A 19,013-nucleotide genomic window follows, 5' to 3' on the forward strand; every position below is an offset into this window, starting at 1 on the left:
CTCCCCCTACGTTTGCTAGGCAATTCGATTGGTTACCAGACTGCTGGGCAACGAGTGAGAGCCTGTCTTCTAGCCCTGCACTAGGTACGAGTTCCGTATGTATGTACTGTACAGAGTACTTATGAATCCGTGCTTGTAGCTCTCATGCTTCTTTTAGTCACTGATCAGAGGCTGGGAAATCGGGACAAGCAATCAATGACCATCCCGAGACCCTCATTCCTGTCGTGTCAGCCCTTGGTCCAACTCGAGCCACTGCCACCTGATGATATTCAGTATGACCCTGATTGCATGGTCTCGTACAGCCGGCAAGCTTGGGTATTCGTGAATTTTGCCTCCCTGTCGGGGTATTACGAACTAACTCCGTTCCGAACTGCGGCAGGCATCTGGGCACTGATGGCGTTCGTGTGTACGAGGTACATACATGTACGTCCCTGTCAATGCTAGCGCACTCCCGTTGCCTTGTACGTACAGTACTCGGTACATACGCACAGTACTCGGGGTATTGTTCTTCTGATCAACAACGTGGCTCTAGAAAGGGAATCATGGCAGAGACAAATGCTCGAGAAGAGCGGTGCCCCTGGCGATAACGGGCCTGTTCAATGCCCTGACCCCTTCCCACCAGGTGACACCCGCTTGAGCCCAGCGGAAGAAAATTACCAATGGTAGATGCTGGCTGGGGAAAGCCGCCTGCAGAACCACGGCGGGGAAAAGGAGAGTGCAGAGCCACCGTGCAGATCCGCCCGACTTGCAGCAACGGACGGGAACTTGCAAGCTGTAAAGGCCAATGGGAAGCGGCTAAACGGGTAGAGATGTTGTCGATACCAAACGCCACGATCCGGCACTCTTCAGAGGCACGGCAACGCGCGTGAACACGAGGCTAACGAGGATAGAAAGCCACAACCTACAGAGGGACGTTCGAGTGGTGGCACCAGTTGGCAAAGCCGCAATTGGCACAATGTGCGTGTGATCAGTAGAGCAGGGGCGAATCGGACCAAGAGTAATGCCAATGACGCTATCAATCGCAAATTGTTCTGGGATTAGGTGCGGGGAATGTCTGGAACTTCGGGGTATACCGCCTACAGATAGGTATGCTTAATTCAAGCCATGTCCGATTTCACCCCGTGCCGAAACAGGATCAGGCCTATCTTCTCGACGGGGTGCTTAATTCACGGAAGTTTGCGTGCGTCGGAGCGCCTCGTCATCCAGCCCCGTCCCAGAGAAGAAGTGATCAGGGATAAAAAAAAATCATGGGTTTAACCCAATTCGACGCAGCGCCCATGCGGTGATTCAACGCCTATCTTCGAGAAAACAGAACGGAACACGGGAGGCTTTCGGATTGGAATATGGGTGGCAGTCCGGTAGCATACCTGGCTTGGCATCGAGAGCCGAAGGGACCGACAGTATCGGGCCGGGATCTGCCACATTCCGGCCCGGGACCTCTAAGCGAGCCTACCGATACCGGCTTGTTTATGGAAACATCAAGGCGATCCTCGTACATCGCAGGAGGCGTCGGTGACTCTTTAGGGACATCCCTGTCCTCAGAGGGTCTTATGCCACCTGTGAGCAAGGGTACCGCAGAGGGCAACCGACCATAGAAGAACCGAACTCGGGATGCCGAATGGAAGCTGTTGGCCGTTTACCCCTCATTCAAGCTAGGGCCGAGAGGGTTCCAAGAAGTGGAGGTTGCACAACACCGTTGAAAGCTTGTGACGTTTGCAAACGGGTAAGCGCAGGCGGTTCGTTGCACGTGGTACATGTAGGCTTGCCGTTTCTACATGCACCCCCCCAAAGACACGAGTCAAAGATACCTTCTTTGGTTTTTATCGTCGTTCTTTATCCAGATCGTATCATGAGGTTTTGGTTCCTTCCACGCCGAACCCCTGGCCCCTGTGCGCTCGAGTCCGGCACCCGAGAACCATTGTCACGGGGGTCACTGGTAAGCTAGTGGGCAAGGTAGCGTTGCCCCCCGCGAACCGGCGAATCATGCCAGCAACCGAAGGTCCACAGTTGCTCGGCTAGGACAGACAGCCCGGAGTAGAGTACTCTGCGTGGCTAATCGGGTGGAAGATGACGAGCATGGCGAAGGGCTGCCCTGCGGGTACCGCTGACGTTCTTCGTATGGGACGGATACGTGAGTCTTCCATGCCATGCCGCATTAGTGGCCTGTTTCCGTGACAGGGGTCTAGCAGCTCTGTACCTGGCGGCGGTCTATAGCTCTCCTACAAATAGAGTCGCCGAAGTGCTCGTCCTGTTCCCGAGTCTATTCCCCGTCTCACTTTTTCCAACCTTGGCCGGCCGTCCTGCGAGCTTACTATATCCAACATGGTTCTGAGACAGCTGGATACCACGCGCGAGGAAGGTGGCGACGACCACAAGCAGGCAGCGCGGAGCTCTGCTGTGTTGCATAGGGACCTCAGTTATGACTTCCTTTCTCTCTCACATGGTGAGGGCAACTACCTTGTACTTGAGGATGGGCGTAGGATATTCGATGCCTCAGGAGGAGCTTCTGTCGGGTGTCTCGGCTGGGGCAATGAAAGAGTGGCCCGCGCCGTCATGAAACAGGTCATGGCGATCCCGTACTGCTCGACCGTCTTCTACACGACGAGGGCACAGGAGGAGCTTTGTCGCTTCTTGGTCGAGTCGACCCACGGGCACATGGGACGCGCATATATCGTCAACTCCGGTCAGATGCTCCGTTAATCACCGGTTCTCAATCGCGACTAACCGGCTCTCAGGATCCGAAGCCATGGAGGCGGCTGTCAAACTGGCCAGACAGTACTTTCTCGAGCTCAGTCCGTCGCAGAACAACAGAACCCGGTTTATCTCCCGGAGACAGTCGTATCATGGTATCACCTTGGGCGCCTTGGCAGTTGGGGGCCATCAATACCGGCGCGCAAAGTTCGAGCCGATTCTTATGAAGAACGTGTCTAAAGTGTCGCCATGTAATCCATTTCGCGGCAAGAACCCAGGTGAGACAGATCAGGAGTATGTCGACCGACTGGCCAAGGAACTCGATGACGAGTTCCAAGCCGTCGGCCCGGAGACAGTCTGCGCCTTCATTGCAGAGCCTGTTGTAGGAGCTGTAGGTATCCCCTGAACTGGCCCTCATAGTGCGTTGCTAACCACTTCGCAGGCCCTGGGGTGCGTCCCCTCAGTTCCCGGATACTTCAAGGCGGTACAAGCGGTCTGTCGGAAGTACGGAGCGCTCCTCATCCTCGACGAGGTAATGTGCGGCATGGGGCGGACGGGAACTCTGCACGCCTGGGAGCAAGAGGGAGTCGCGCCAGACATTCAGACATTTGGTAAAGCTCTCGGTGGCGGCTACCAGCCGGTCGCAGGAGTGCTGGCGAGTCGGGAAGTGGTGGGCGTGTTGGAAAGAGGTAGCTCGTAAGTCTCCCAAACTGAGGGCCGGGGTTTCTGGTCGGCGTAGTGCTCACAAGGGCCGTTGCCAGCGTTTTCGTTCACGGCCACACGTATCAAGGCCACCCGGCTGGTTGTGCTGGGGCGCTCGAAGTCCAGCGGATCATTTGCGAAGAGAACCTTTTGGAAAACGTCCGGAAAATGGGCGAGCTCCTCTCCGGACGGCTGCAGGAGCGGTTGGGTGCGCACCCCAACGTGGGCAATATCCGGGGACGCGGCCTCTTCTGGGGAATCGAGTTCGTTGCTGATAAGGCCACGATGGAGCCGTTTCCTGTCGAGAATCATGTCGCCGCGGCAATCTGCGAGCGCGGCCTGACCAAGGAATATTCCATTAGTGTGTATCCGGGCACTGGATCGGCCGACGGTATACGCGGCGATCACATTATCGTCTCGCCCGCGTACAATGTGCACAGGGAGGAGATTGAGTGGATCGTGGACACCCTTGGGCGCCTCGTCGACGATTTCTTTGGGTCTGCGTAGCCGGTTGCGGCCATGGTTCTGCCAACTCTGGAGCTCTTTCCAAAATCCCCTACATTCTCCGAGCAGCAGGGGGAGGAAGGGAAGAAGGGAGCAGCGCGTGCGTGGGAAGGGCATTTCTTTCTGGAATGGCAGGCACAAGTTCAAGGCAATCACGCGAGCACCGTGACTGAAATCAGACTTCACCTCACTTAAACTACAAACCTACCTTCATACATTCCGTACTTGATTGGTCCTTGGCTTACAAGCAGACGAGCCAACTATGTGGTTCGGCTGCAGGTAGGTATGTTGCTAGCACCTGCCAATTTGTGTTTCCTTGAACTCCGTCATCTTGGTGAGCTGCATTTGTAGGCCCGAACCGGCCCAATCCATATCGAGGAAGTGCTCCCGTCGTTACTAGTGCCCACAACAGGGAGCTACCTGCCTACCTACTTACCTACGTACTGTAGGCAGCGTCGGTCTTCGTACTCCGTTTCGTTTTTTCCCGAGTATGGGAAGCAATAATGGAGAGGCAGATACGAGCTGCATGTCTGAAGTAGCAGGAGGGTGCAAAGTGGGGGGCCTCTAAGTGCCTGTGACATGAGGTAAGACAGGTGGGCCTGCTCTAAGCTGCTGTGACGTGATTGGTGCAACAGTGGGTTTCACAAGGGGCAGGTCGGCTGCTTGCACCTTCAAGCGACCTCCCCTCCATCCGTGCTAAAACTTGAGATTACAACCACCAACAACTCCATCACCACCAGTTGTATCTGGGGGCCAACAGCGATGGCCGTCGGGGTCACCAGCGTTCGGCAAGCTGCCGACGAGGAGGCTCGGGCCGAAGTGGACGTTCTCAACTCGCGTCTAGAGAAGACAACACAATTGACCAAAAAGATCCAGGCGTGTCTCGGCAGGCTCGAGGCGACAGGGAAGAGTGTACGCGATGTGGCGGGCCCGTTGAGCGGGGAGACCAAGAAGCTTCAAGTCCTTGGAAGCAGTGGGTGGCCGCCGTCCTGGACACATGATTCTGGGGCACGCGCAACGCTAACCAACCCTGCCAACGCCAACAGACATCGAAGCAGTGCTAACAGCCATCGAACGCTTGCGGCAGCCCGCCGACAGCAAAAACGATGAGGAACAAATTATCCGTATGGGCCCCGATAAGGCTGGCCTCCCTAACTACTTGGCCTCCATAAAGCGCCTGAACAAGGCCCTCAGCGACATGAAGGCCTCGAATCTCCGTTCGACACAACAGACGGTTGCCGAACTCCAGCGGCTAGTTAAGCTAGGAAATACCCAACTCGAAAACTCGTTCGACAAACTTCTCCGGAACGAGACCCCCCGGGCGCTTGAGCCGTTGCACTTCATCACTAAGAACAAGCCATTCCCCGTACTGACGCAGGATAAGCTTGCGAGGCTGGGCCTGATGAACTCATTTGTCGCCGGGGTGTATCGGCAGAGCAATGCCGCCGGAGCGCCCCAGGACTCGCCAATAGCCAAAATATACATCGAAATCCGGTCACAGTACCTTTCGTCTGCATTGGTAAACCTCGCGACGGCGAGCACGAGCACGGCCAAGAAAAAGAACCCAGACGCAATTTACCGGGCCGGGACGAATGGGATTGGGACGTATGCCCAGGCGATGGAAGGTTTGTTCGTCGCCGAGTACGAGAATATCTGCAACATTTTCACAAGGGAAGATTGGGGCCCAGTGTTCGAGGCGACGTGTCAACCGTCGCTGGTGGAGTTTGGGAGGACACTGCGGGAGCTCAATAGCCACATCAAGGCACACCTGACGACCGACTGCTACCTAGCGTACGAGATCGTCGAGATCATTTCGCAGCTGTCGAACAATCTCGAGAGGAGGACGGGCGAACTCAAGAGCTCGCTGGCGGCATCCCTCAAGCCGGTCCGGGATACAGCCAAGTCCTCGCTCGCCGAGCTCCTGGAGGACACCAAGAGGAGAATCAACAGTTTACAGTCCCTTCCATTGGATGGCGCGCCGATCCCGATCGTGTCCGAGACGATGCAGCGGTTGCAGACCATGGTGGACTTCCTCCGCCCCATCTCGAGCATCATGATTTCACTGGGAGACGGGGGCTGGAAGTCGGCCGCCTCATCACGGGGCGGAGCCAGCGACGCCATTCCCAGCCTTGCGTCCTTTGACGTTGGCGCCGATGGCGAGGAAATCTTTGCACACTACTGCACTGACACCATCGAGGCGCTCATGATGGGGCTCGAGGCCCGCGCCCGGCTGCTCCTCCAGAAGAAGCCCGTTATGGGGGTCTTTCTGGCCAACAGCGTAGTCATCATTGAGCGCATGATCCAAACCTCGGAGCTCGCCGGGTTGCTCCAAAATCGCGTCGGCGTGCTCGAGACGTGGCGTAAGAAGGCCGCCAGCCTCTACGCCGACACATGTAAAGACGTCAGCATGCACCTGTTCGACGTGATCCACACGAGCCGCAGCGGCGGGGGCGGGGGCGGTGGGCGGCCGACGTCGGGCCAGGGCGGCGCCATGGTGGACTCAGCGTCGATCCTCAAGAGCCTGTCGTCCAAGGACAAGGAGAGCATCAAGAACAAGTTTGCCGCCTTCAACGCGTCGTTCGACGACATGGTGCTCCGCCACAAGGGCTACACCATGGAGCGCGAGGTCCGCCAGATGTTCGCCAAGGACATGCAGACCATGATTGAGCCGCTCTACAACCGCTTCTGGGACCGCTACCACGAGGTCGACAAAGGCAAGGGCAAGTATGTCAAGTACGACAAGTCGGCCATCGCCGCCGTCTTCCAGACCCTCTACTGATTTGTCGTCCTGGCTGGCTTGGCCATCACGACATGGGGGTTGTTGATTATTGTTGCGCGGAGGTGCCCCGGGCGACGGGTGATGCGTGACGATATCATACCGCCCTTGTGTTTTATTCAGCTATTCGGGAAGGATGGATGGTCCCGCCGTGACTTAGTTGTTTGGTTCTTGGACTGAAATCTAGACCCCGCGACTGGCGAAGGTGGGATGATGGGCACCAAGGCCCGGACCGAGGAGTGGGACGCACCCTTTTTCGGTGATAGTGGAGTCAGTGGCCGGGGGCCTCGGGACGCTACTCTCTTTCGTTCAATCGGCGATGGTGGTGTTGTTAATATTTGGAGGCGTGAAGGGAGGTAGGTTGGAGTTGCTAGGTCTTTTTTTTTCCTCTTTCTGCTTCGCTGATATCCCGTCTATCTTTCTTTCTTTCTTTTTTTTCTGCTTGACACGCATGATCATCGACGGCTTTGCTTGGTCAATGTCCAGCCAGCGAGTGACGAATCCATCCAGACGAAGCACATAAGCCGCTGAACGGCTTTCGATACCAAATGGGGAAGGGAGGCAGCAGCGCGTTCTGCATGAACTACATGAATGTATGCACCGATCACGTATTTATGTACACTAACACTGTGTACAATATTGGAGAATATCAGCCAGCTTGGGTTCAGCATGAGACATTGTATGATTCGGACACAATACGACTCCGTGAGCAGGCAGACCCAACCCCAACGCGCGGTCAGGGATGATGGGCTGGGGCTGTCTTGCCGAGGGTGCCGGGACGCGCCAGGTCAGCTAGCGCAGCTCCTAGGTCACCATAACGAGGGTGCAGCACCCGTCATTAATTACCCTCCTCTTCTCGGCGGCGGGAGACTGGTGTCGCATCGCAGGCTGACGACCGCTCCTCTGGCGCATCTGATTCCGCCGCCTCCTCGTACATACACCGCGGAATAATCCGTACATATACACAGGACCCTTGCCCGCCCCTCGCATCCTTCCCAGCAGGTCGGTTCGCTTGCCTGCGACAATGTCGCCCCTAACTACCCCCTTTTCCCCGGCCTGGCCTCCATCCGCTCCGTTTCTGGTGCAGATCATGAGCGGCCCCGGGTTCTCCCGCCTCTCCGTATTGTCCCTTTCTGTTGTTGTGCCTGTCAGTGACTTCTCTTTCCCGGTTTGTGTGAGCGAGTGAGAGAGAGAGAGTGTGTCTCATGTCTCCGGACGATCCGGAGGAGCTTTCACTAACTACTGTGTATGCTCACTGCTTCCTCGGAATGGGCGGGAAGCCAACACCCCTGTCCTCGTCTGAGGTTTACACTAGTTAATTATGCGTACACTAGCGAATACCGACTGTGTATCATCGCCGCCGAGTTAGACTAGTAAGCGTCGGGCCCAAGAGTCCTTGCGTGTATGTATAGTACGTATGTACGGAGTATGTGCATACATACTTGTATATATATGCGGACAGCTTGGGCTACGTAAACGACACGGTTGCCCCCCCGGGGGGGGGGGGTAGTCATCCTGGGGAGAAGTGTCGTGTAGCTAGTTATCGTGATCGTCTTGCCGTTTACGACCATGTGCATGCATCCATCACACGTCATGTAATGGGGTGTGCATACAGACAGGGTGTTAGTATGTAACTACCTGTGTAAGTGAGTAGTTGTATGGAAAGCGTAACTACGTGAGGGACTAACTAGTGGACGTGGTAGCGTACGCGTGAATGTACGGATGACAGATGACCATACACACACAGACGTACCAGCCGTCGCAGCCCCCCTGGTTTTTCCCTGCCTGCCCTTGGAAACAGACCACCCCCTCCCCCCCCGGGGACACCTTCTTTCCTTCTTTCCTCTCTTCCTCTGTCCCTCTGCAGTCGTAGAGGCCAGGCTCAGGCAAGAGAGGAAAACAAAATACTCGCAATTTCAGGATTCCTCTTCCTCTCTCTGGGCAAACACGCGTGCGTGCTGTAGTCGTAGCGTTAGCTTGGTTACTACACTCAGGTAGGTGGTAGTTACTTAGCGCCCCTACTCTCCGTGGTGGAGTGTAGGGGATAGTGCGCAGTATACAAACACACTACGGATACGCCAACTATTTCCACACCCACACCCGACGCTGGGGAGGGTCGATCGGTTTGGTGCACCCCATGTCGTCCAGACCCCGGTTGGGGGAGGGACAGGGGTGAGGGAGCAAGATAGGGCACACGAGGGCACTATACAGATAGTTATAGGGCGTAGTTGTAGTGTAGAGTAGATATGTACGTCCACTCCATATATTCCCCGGCCACGTCAGACTTGTTGTTGGTTCGACGGGGGGTTGTTGGGGTTGCTACATGCTCAAATCATCATGTGTAAATACCGACTGTATAGGCATGCGCGGATCACGTCCAGTACTCTGCCCTGGTGACACAAAGTCAGGAAATTTGCTCATGTTTGGGCATGGTGTTTCTTTCTCCTTTGAAGGCATCTGAGGGTCTGTGGACCCGCTGCCCTCAGAGAAGCTCCTCCATTGCTTGCTTCGCTTTGCTGCTCCTGCTGCTGCTACGTGCTGCTCTCCTGCCGCCGCGGGGCAATTGGGAGTGAGGCCGCATTTCGCGCAGCCGCCCTGATGGCCAAGAGAATCAACCATGTAGATACCGAACACAAGATAGGGATGGTTCGTTTTCGAGTACTCCATCCATTGCCAACAAAACCACCGGTTGGAGAAGGAGAATGAATCGAAATGATGCCCGGGGTTATCAACGCCAGCAATGCCGACCCCAGTGAGAGACCCCGTTCATGCGCCGAAGCCAGGACCCAGCATATTCATCTTTTTCGGACAGCTGCAGCAGTGGACGTCGTTAGCGTATGTATGTACAGGGACAGCCGAGCGCGCATCCTGCCGTCTGCATGGCATCGCCAGGGGGGTGGTGTTCGTGGGTGCGTGTTGCCCGGGTTCGCAAACGGCGAGCGCCGGCAGGGGGGGGAAAGAGGCGGGAGGCAGGGGTCAAAGGGTGTCAAAAAAACGTTGAGAGGGGGTGGCTCTTCGCAGAGGTGGCTTGCTGAACGTGTCTCGAGAAGGATGAGAAACGACGAATAGACGGTCGAGCCCTTCGTATCTCGCATGGTGATATCAATTTGGCATGCAGATGGGGCAGGAATTGGGTGAGACTTGATATTCTGAATATCCTATCTCGTGCGCGTCGCGAGCAATAACGACAGGTCCGGTAAATGTCGATCCAGAGCCTTGCATGCTTGTCCTTCGCCCATTGCCCGGTAACCACCTACGCTACTTCATACCTATCCCCCCGTCACTAATCGATGGATAATCCCGATGATCCCTGAGGTAAGCCAGCCGACTGAAAACTCATGTGGCGAGAGGTAGTTATCAGGAAATGCGATCGCTAGAAGCGCCAGACAAGCCCGAAAAATGATGATGCCGCACCAAAAAAAAAAAAAAAATGAGAACGCCTATCCCTCAAGATCCCGATGCCGTGTTCCAAACTCCGTGCAAGTGTGCTTAGGTGACATGGCCATGACCGAGGTGAAAGAAAGTCGTGAGCAAGAAGAACAAAAGACCTCCAATGGGAAAGAAGCAAAAAGAGCCACCAAGGTGAACGGGGACAGAGAGTAGGAAATGGGGAGGGTTGCAATTTGGACCACGGCAAGTGTCGGCAGAAGATCAAGAGTTGCAGCACATGCGGTCCAGATTTCAGGACCTCCCGGAGCCCCAAATGCTCGACTCAAGCACCCCGTTCAATACCGCTCTGGCTTCCAACTAGCTCGCAGCGCCGGGTCGATGACCACTCCCCACGGAGGGGCCGGGCGGGTTACGGCCTCTGCACGCTTGTGGTAGCATTGGGATGGGGCGGCTTGAGGGAGCGCGAGCGGTGCGAAGCGAGCTGGTCCGCTCTCCTAAGCTTTGGCCCCGACGATCCGGGAGAGAGGATAGATCGCGCAAGGTATGTCGATATCCAGGGAATACCGAAACGTTCTTTGACCTCCCCAGAGCTCATAATCCGAATGTAAAGATGAATGAGGCGTGTTTGAGCTCTGTGCCGTCGAGGAAGGACTAGGCAAAAGCGTCCGGTAGGCATGCTTGATGGTACGGCTCTCAATAGGGGCAGGAGGCGCAGTGCGAGCTCTGAGGGCAGTAGTCGTGGGTACCAAAGTCCACAGCCTTGCAGCAGAAGGAGCAGCAGTGGTCGACGAGTTCCTGGTACTCCTTGACGGCCATGATGATTGGTGTTGATGTTGGCGTTGTTGCTAGTTAACAGGGAAGATGAGGGAACTGAAAGTCCCAAGTCATGATTCGCACCGCGAGAGGTGGGGGGGTGTTGATTTTACTCGGCTTGAGTTGTGATAGTCCGCTGTGAGAGGGAGACGAGTGAAGAAAGTAGACGTCTTTGGAGGGGAAGATATGAGCGTGTCTTCAATGTGTCGCGAGACGAGCTTGCTTGCGGAAGCCTGAGTGAACGAAGAAGGGGGAGCGAAGCAGGCTTTATACAAGGTAGAGGTGTGCTATGGTGTTGAGGAAGAAGGCGGCGCCGGCGCAGGCAGCGGCCCCTCGGGCGGTCTTTGACGCCCAATTCCCAGAAAGGGAAGTCGACTGACGATGACATGGAGGAAGGGAAAGAGCATGGTGGGGGTGTTATTTGGTGATCGAGACTTGAGAGATACCTTGGACACATGTTCTTCCCCGTTGCTGCGTCAAACGAACGGAACTGCTTGGGTAAGTACCTCAAGTACCTCCCAGGTCGTTGCCTCCCCTGTCTACAGTCTGTGGGGAGGGAGTTCCTCGGCTTGGACCGGCGGGGCGCATCTTGAGAAATGCGTCACCGTGTTAGCCAGGTAGCTAGGGTAGGGTATAGTGTACCTACTATCGCCGGAAGTGGGCAGGAAAAAATGGATAAAAAAAGAATATATATAAAAAAAAAGAGGAATTTTACGGAGTATCTGGTTAGTTAACGGTCAATGGGATGTGTGCGCCCCACCTAACAAGTTGTGGGAAAACCGCACCCTGCCGAGCCATACGACCCATACCCCAGGAGAGGAACGGCGGCTGGGAGAGCAAAGACGAAGCCCGAGAAACCAACGAACAGGGCTAGTTACCCTCCTGCAGGACAACCGGGCAACCGGGGTTGAGGTGCGTGGATAATAACGCAGCGGTGTGGCATGGTTCTCCAACCGTTGGGGTCACGAGGGCCGGCAAACGGGCTCTTCAATTTGTCGGTGCTCGGTGACGAGGCCCCTTACCTCCGCGATTCCATTTCAGTGTCGCCCTGTCACATCCGAGCAGCGCGTTTGTTGGTGGCTTTGTTCTGTTTGAGACTAACTGGCCGCGTGCACCAGGTAACCAGGTAGTCAGCCAAGCGCTAAGCAGAAAACATACAATACAGATCCGTACCTTCCTGGCCTTACCTTGAGCGCAATAATCATCCGTACTTCAGGTACCCAAGGCAAGGTACCTACTATTGCATACAACGCCAATACTCGGGCTCGCACTGCAGTTGACTCGCCAAGCTCTGCCAAGACCAGAATAAGGATGATAGTAGAGGGAGAAGAACGAAGAAGACCGTTCTCTTCGCTTCTCTCTCTTTTCCCTTTTTTTTAACCAAAGTAGTAAACCAAACACACAATGCGTAGACCATGGCCAAGCTGGCCTTTCGCACCGACCCTCAGTCCCAATAACTCAATGATGGGGTATTACCGCCAGCATTAGGATGATCAGTGTCTGATCAACGAGTCTCCATCGTGCGGCGCACTTTAGGACAGAGGAAGTGTGTGATTGACGAGTCTGCAACGCCCAACCCATAAGGTTCCCTCCTGGGCGGAAAGCGCAGTGCTTGGCGCTTGGCAATCCTGCACAGTCGATGGTGCAGAGCATGGCCCCAAGCAAGTGAGGCTGATGATACCTCGCCCTCGCGTAGAGTCGTCCAGGTGAGAGGAAGGTCACTTCGCATTGTCGTATCCGCCGAGGTAGGAACGCGATCAGGAAGGCACCTTACCAATATGATGGTGCAATGTACCGTGGTAATTGCCTGTCGACGCGAGAAGCTGGATGTGGTAAGCGAACCTACCTACGGAGTAAACTGCGCATTCACTAGCAAGGTCGCGATGCTCGTAGTATCCATTTACAGCAGTAGGTAGTAGGTTGGTGGTCTGACACGCACCTTCCCGCCTCGTTGCTGACACGGGAAGGGCAGTGCAGTTGTCGCGAAGCCCTGTTGGGCCGAATTACGTTAACCAGGTGCTTCCGAGATCACCCAGCACCTCAGCCTGCCAGCTCCGGGACCTCTTCTCTTCCGTGGCCCTCGAGAGTCTCTCTGTGATTCCCCCCTCGCCCCTTCCCCCCCAGGGGCGGGTCCCCCGGGTCGGTCGGCACCTGTTCAATGACGTTGCGACCATCCGACGGCGTGTCGTGATTTGCGGCTGGCTCTCCTGAATTTCTGCCGCACACCGCCCTCCTTGATCAAGGGCTGAGACACCCGACAAAACCGTCGTGCGAGCCCGAGAGCGACTGGGGGGAGGGTTTCACCTTAACCGATGAGATGCGCGAATTCGGTATGTAGGACAAGATGTACACTAGTGCTCAGTACATTACTAGCAGGCGCTCCCTGGGTCGTCAGGTGGGGCGCGGTCGATTTAGGTTGCGGGGAGACCCGGCTGGGTGAGGGGTAAACCGCTTACGGTGCACCACACAGCTCGAGTCACCAACCCCCCACTGGACCCCAATTGCTCAGGCTCCGTTACCATCAGTGCCTCGGTGCCTGCCCACGGGCGGCTTGTCCCTGTTGGCGCCGGTGTGCCCCGCAGACCCCTGCTTGAGTGACGTCGACTGCCCAATTCCTCCCAAAGAGAAGCAGCCCATTTCCCCGCCAAAGGCAAGAAAGGATTTCAAGGACTCAATAAGAGACAATACACCAAGCATACATGATACAGTACATATATATATATATATATATTATATGTATTTCGGACATTCGTACAGAGCAATGCTGACAAGAGGGTTTGACTTTATCACAGGGAGCTTGGTAAGCGGTTAACGTGCGTATCCATGCACGACAGCTACGGTGCCGTGGGTCCTCGGCGCATCCGACGGGGCGCCCCGATCCAGTGTTTCTCACTCGGGCGGTAAGACGGGATGCGAGGAGAGGGAAAAAAAAAAAAGCGGTCTTGATGAAGCTTCCGTCTTATCCCCCACGCGAGGCATAAAAACCAAAGTTGCATGTACGCACGCCGATCGAAACTGGCCTGTTTGCCCGCTTCGGTACAGCGGATGAAGCCATCAAAGGACAATGGGAGCCTGAGGTGACCAACCGACGACGACTCGGCCTGATGTCGGCTTTGTCTCGTTGTTCACGGCGGCCACGCCAAATGGGGCCCGCGAAGTTCCCGCTTAGGCATGCACGATACATGCACCAAGTCACCAGTCCGGCGGTTTACCTCCCGAGGGATATGCACACACATACCTCATGTAAGTCATCGTCTGCAGATATGATGCCTGACATGTGCAGCTGCTGAGGGACTGCGCCGCATGGCAAGGCAGGTCACCCATCACCCCATCGTGCTGGAGCTTCGTTCTTCGTTGTTGATCGTTTCGGCAGCCAGCCCGCCGAATCTGTCGGTGTAGCTGGATCATGCCAGCGGCCCCCCACTCAAAGGACTCGGCTAGTATCGCAAGAGGGCTACGGAGTGCAAGTACACCAACCTGGAAGTCCGCGTAACGTGTCAAAGTAGGAACATCATGGTCTGCGGTTGGCACACAAGCGTTGGACATGAATGGGGCATCGTTGTCCTGCGTTGTCCTGCGTTGTCCTGCGTTGTCCTGCGTTTGCCATCCTGTGGGATCGGCGCATGCTGGGGGGAGAGAAGGTTTCCAGAAAACATGCCGACACATTAGCCCAATCGTAGTGCAGTACGGATCCTTCCACTGAGACCCTCGAATTGACATGACCCTTGGCTCTCGTAAGAGAGAAGGGTGGGAAGGAGAGAGGCGGGGGGCCGCCGCTCTGCTGATCGCCTGCAGAAAAGGACAGCCCCCATGGCCCAACGGCCCGCTTGTCTGTCCGCCGTCGAATAGGATCTTTCGCTCTCATCAAGGTGCTCTAAGTTCAGGTCATCACACCCGTCCCGCGGACACCTGCAGCAGAAACGGCATCGGAGCCATCCTGGTGCTAGGTACTCGTTCAAATCATCTGAACGGATTCGAAACACCGGGATCGCCAATGACGACAAGTCACATTGGTTGCATACACGCACCGTCTGGGGATCTACCGGTCTGTAGCGAAGCTTCGGACCTGGCTCACGTCATCCAGAGCCGGCGAGTCAATAGTCCAAGAATCCCGGGTGGGTGGAAGAGAAGAGTAGAACGAAATGAAAGAGCACAGGACGGCATACGAATGTACGGGCTGCCTCTCCCGTAACCCCCCGAGTATGGTCCTCTATGTGGGGGTCAGTGAGGGTGCTCTTCCACCAAGTTTTGCTTCTACATCTTCTTTTGTTTGGCGGCCGATTATCCGCAGAGGAACCTATCGAAATGCCGGCTTGTTGGGGGGGCACTCGGCGGTATTCACAAACCGGTCTCAGGCTCGAGATCCAATATGCCGAATCCCGGTCCGACATCGCAGGCAGGACGGGTAGAGAGGTCTGTGTGTAGGCACCTTTGATTTGCACGTGGCTGACGGGTCTTGCGCATGCACGGGTGGCTGCGCATACCTCCCTCTTTTTCTCTGATTGTACGCAAGGCAGCCCCGGATCTGAACCGTGGCGTCAGTGGGTGAGAGGAGGGGAAGAGAGAGGGGAGAAAGGGGGTGTGGGCCGTGATCCGAGGGAATGGATGCGATATGCAAGACAGCCAATCCCTGTCTCTTTGCTTACCAAGTCGTCGGAAGTGAACGACACTAGCTATCTGGTGCTGGACGCTAGTGACAAGGTCTAAAGGCCGGTCAAGCCTGAGACCCCCTTCTCTGGCTAGGCCAAATGGCTAAGCGTAAAAGAAGAAAGGGTAAGGTGAAAGAAAGATGGAACGTATAAATAAGATTGTGATACATTCCAAGATAAGGGGGGGAAAGCATGGAAAAGGAACGGGGGCCAAAAAAAGAAAAGAAAAAACCTAGCTTCAGGCGGATAGAAGAAGGATCTGGGTTGAAGAGAGAAATGAAGCATGCAAGGATCGATTGAGGTCGTAGCTAGACAAGACCATACTGAAAAAGGAGAGAGAAAAAGGATGGACAAGAACCACCTCGGTCATGCTAGGTTCTGAGGCAGGAGCTTATCCGCCCAACGGCCATGTTTACACTTCATAGTAATGGATGTTGAGCCACGGACGCCTCCAAAAGCCCTATATCCTGTTATATGACGTGGCGCAGGTGGTCCCGCCACGGCTACCAAGATAGGTACTTACATAGCTTAGAGGTAATGAGCAACCCTCCCTATCTCGTTCCTCATAAGAGTCCGTTTCAACAGCTAATTAATACGTCCTAATTAATTACCAAACCACATAGGTAGACACACGGGCTGTCTAAGATCACGCAACACGCGTGCTAGCCAGGTGATCAGCCAGGAAGGTAACGAGAGAATGAGAATAAACGGTAAGATCCATAATAGAGGCCTCAACAACGTAGTAGACGGCCCGAGAAGCTGTCAGTGTCGCGGGGGAAGAGGTGTGTATATGTATGTGTGGCCGCGGCAAGGAGGTTGCCAAAAAGTGGGCAGATAATTAGCATTTAGCAACCACTATGAAAGTATAACTGAGAAAGTGCTAAATCAATACTGTTTCCATTTCATTTGAATCTTGATGTCCTCAAGCAAAATAATTAAGGCAAATAACTTGGGAAACTGATGGAAACGATCGAGACTTTCATCATCCTCAGCAGCCACCGCCGCAGCCCCCTCCGCAGCCCCCTCCCCCTCCCCCTCCTCCTCCGCAACCGCCTCCTCCTCCTCCCCCTCCTCCCCCGCCACTGCTACCACCGCCGCCATCGCCGCATCCACCACCGCTAGACCCACCACCATCACCACCACCATCACCACCACCATCACCACCACCACCGCCGGACCCGCCCCATCCGTCACCGCCGCACCCTTCATAACTGCCGTAAACGTCGGATCCAAAGGCCAAGCCGCCGAAGGAGCCTCCCCCTTCGCGGTCCGGCCTCCAGGTGGAGTGGTACGTTGAAGCAGCAGTCTCGGCCTCGGGCCGGGTTCCCCAGCACCTCACCGGCCTGGCCCGCTCGGTCCTCGTCTCGCGGTCCCAGTTCCCGACTAGCGGGGCGGGCCTGAGCTGGGCCTCGGAGGGCACGACGCTCAGCATCCCCTTGCCGAGGGGGTCGCCGCTCAGCTGGTCGGCGCGGCGGATGCAGTCGCGCACGAGTTTCTTCTCGGCCGCGATCACGCGCCCGTCGAGCTCGACCTTGAGCCGGACGCGGTCGGCCTCCGCCTGGCGCAGGCGCTCGTCAGCCAGCCGGGACTGCTCCGCCGCCTCGTCGGCGACCTCTCGCTGCCGCTCGGCCTCGTCGTGCTTGGCCCGCGCCCGGGCCTCGGCCTCGCGCACGGCGGCTTCCCGCCTCGCCAGCTCCTCGCGCCGCGAGCGCGGGTACCACTGCCACCGTCCGACCCGGAGCAGCGGCCGGACGCCGTCCCGCGCCTTCTTCGCCCCCCACAGCGCGCTGGCCAGCGTGCCGTGCTCGTCCCGCAGCCGAGTCCACCGGTTGTTCTCGACCAGGCGCCGGCGCCGGGCCCGCTCCGCGTCGGCGCGCCGCGTCTCGATCGTCCCCGCGCCGTCGAACGCGGCCACCCGCCGCTCTCTGTCGGCGAGGCAAGTCTCCAACTCCGCCACCCTCTCCGGCAGCAGCGCGCGCACGCTCGCCATCCGCTGTGTCGTCCGTTCCCCGCCCTTCTTTCCCTCCCCGTTTCGAGTTGCCACCGCTCCGCTCTCCTCTTTCTTCTCCTCCTCCGCCTGCGCCCCCGGGCCACCGCCGCCGCCGCCCCCCCCGGAGCCCGGATCGAGGTAGAGCTCGCGGTATGCTAGGGTCCACAGGCGCTTGGTGTCGTCGAGGGCGGTGGAGCGGCCGGCGGCGGGGATGGTGTCGTCGTGGTTGACGGGGTGGCCGACGTGGGCGCGGCAGTAGGCGTCGTAGGCGGCCGGGGCGAGCTGGTGCGTGTGCCAGACGAGGTCGATGTCGAGGGTCGGGACGAAGGTGGTGGACCGGTGGGCCTTGATGAGGCCGAGGAACTTGAGGTAGCGGGCCTGCCAGGCGGGCACCTGGGCCGGGGAGAGCGTGATGGTGGAGCTGCCGCCGGCTCCGGCGCCGGCGCCGGCGGCCGTGTTGGTCGTTGTCGCCGTCGTGGTCTCGGCCAGGATCCGATCTACAAACGCCATCTGGCGGAGCGGAGCATCCCAGAGGCCCAAGACGTGCTGGCCAAAGACGGCCTCGCAGAAGCGCGCAAAGGCCGAGTTGTACCCCGCCCGCTGCGACGAGAAGGCCATCCTGCACGAGGGGCACGAGGGGGGCCGTCGCTTGCCCAGCCTGTAGGCGGACCACTCGGCCATGGGGATGATCCGACACCTGTTCCTCCGCCTGTTGGCGGCGCAGTCGTCGGAGCCGCACTTGTAGCCGCGGACGTCGAGGGGGCGCCCGATGCTTGTCGAGAGGCGCGGGGCCTCGCCGTCCGGCTCGAACTCGAAGAGCCGGTATGGGATGTAGGGGAACATGGTCTCCCACTTGCGCTGCGAGGCCTCGTGGCCGCGTGGGTGCTGCCTGAGCCTGGCGAGCGGGAAAGAGAGGCGGGCGTGCCAGAGGTCGGGGTACTCGGCCGCCATGTCCTTCTGGAACCGCTTCGGGGAGAGCATGTGGATGTAGAACATGAGGGCCACGTCCCAGGGGGGCAGCGGCCAGCTGGCAGCCCAGCCGTCATCCTCCCGGTTGTCGCCGTCGGAGCTGTCGTGGTGGGTGTCCCGCTTGTCGGCGTCGTCCTTGACGACCCACTCCCGCAACAGGCGGAGGTAGAACGAATACCGCACCTCGGCGTTCATCAAGAACGCCTGGACCCTCCACTGGCCCGCGGCGCTCCGGGACGACACCTCATTACCTGGGGGCGGCTCGGGATACCTGGAATCGTGGCGCCCCGGTGATTCGACGTGGTTGAACAGGGCGCGGAACCTGCGGAGAAGCCATATGTGGTCCTAAAACGAGTGTGATGTTTGGTCAGCACGATGCTCGAATAAATCTAGGTACAGGGCCCGGGTTAGGAAGATTAACGGATGCTTACCGTGATGCGCGCCACCGAAAACTCCTCGGCAACTGGAAACGCGACTTGGACCTCGGGCATGTCTCCGTAATCAACTATTATTAGGTAAGGTAGGTACT

General features: G+C 57.1%; 4 protein-coding genes across 4 annotated transcripts; 2 read left to right on the top strand and 2 right to left on the bottom strand.

The window, feature by feature from the left end:
* Nucleotides 1-2,322: 2,322 nt before the first annotated feature.
* Nucleotides 2,323-4,065, top strand: P884DRAFT_231640 (pyridoxal phosphate-dependent transferase; the record flags this gene model as incomplete). The annotated part of the gene is made up of 4 exons (XM_069439830.1): nucleotides 2,323-2,683; nucleotides 2,736-3,082; nucleotides 3,134-3,387; nucleotides 3,453-4,065. 4 exons carry the CDS (start codon nucleotides 2,323-2,325, stop codon nucleotides 3,898-3,900), a joined length of 1,410 nt encoding a protein of 469 aa, XP_069294059.1. The 3' UTR covers nucleotides 3,901-4,065.
* A 594-nt stretch (nucleotides 4,066-4,659) lies between these two features.
* On the top strand, nucleotides 4,660-6,676 carry P884DRAFT_303123 (Cullin repeat-like-containing domain protein; the record flags this gene model as incomplete). Its single annotated transcript, XM_069444995.1, has 2 exons — nucleotides 4,660-4,870; nucleotides 4,944-6,676. The coding sequence occupies 2 exons, from the start codon at nucleotides 4,660-4,662 to the stop codon at nucleotides 6,674-6,676; spliced, it is 1,944 nt and encodes a 647-aa protein (XP_069294060.1).
* A 3,722-nt stretch (nucleotides 6,677-10,398) lies between these two features.
* Nucleotides 10,399-10,879, bottom strand: P884DRAFT_303124 (uncharacterized protein; the record flags this gene model as incomplete). Its single annotated transcript, XM_069444996.1, has 2 exons — nucleotides 10,399-10,481; nucleotides 10,810-10,879. 2 exons carry the CDS (start codon nucleotides 10,877-10,879, stop codon nucleotides 10,399-10,401), a joined length of 153 nt encoding a protein of 50 aa, XP_069294061.1.
* A 5,634-nt stretch (nucleotides 10,880-16,513) lies between these two features.
* On the bottom strand, nucleotides 16,514-18,975 carry P884DRAFT_303125 (uncharacterized protein; the record flags this gene model as incomplete). The annotated part of the gene is made up of 2 exons (XM_069444997.1): nucleotides 16,514-18,829; nucleotides 18,916-18,975. The coding sequence occupies 2 exons, from the start codon at nucleotides 18,973-18,975 to the stop codon at nucleotides 16,514-16,516; spliced, it is 2,376 nt and encodes a 791-aa protein (XP_069294062.1).
* Between the last annotated feature and the right edge of the window lie 38 nt (nucleotides 18,976-19,013).

This window comes from Thermothelomyces heterothallicus (genome assembly GCF_042370625.1).
Source record: "Thermothelomyces heterothallicus CBS 202.75 unplaced genomic scaffold P884_scaffold_33, whole genome shotgun sequence".
Lineage (NCBI taxonomy): Eukaryota > Fungi > Ascomycota > Sordariomycetes > Sordariales > Chaetomiaceae > Thermothelomyces > Thermothelomyces heterothallicus.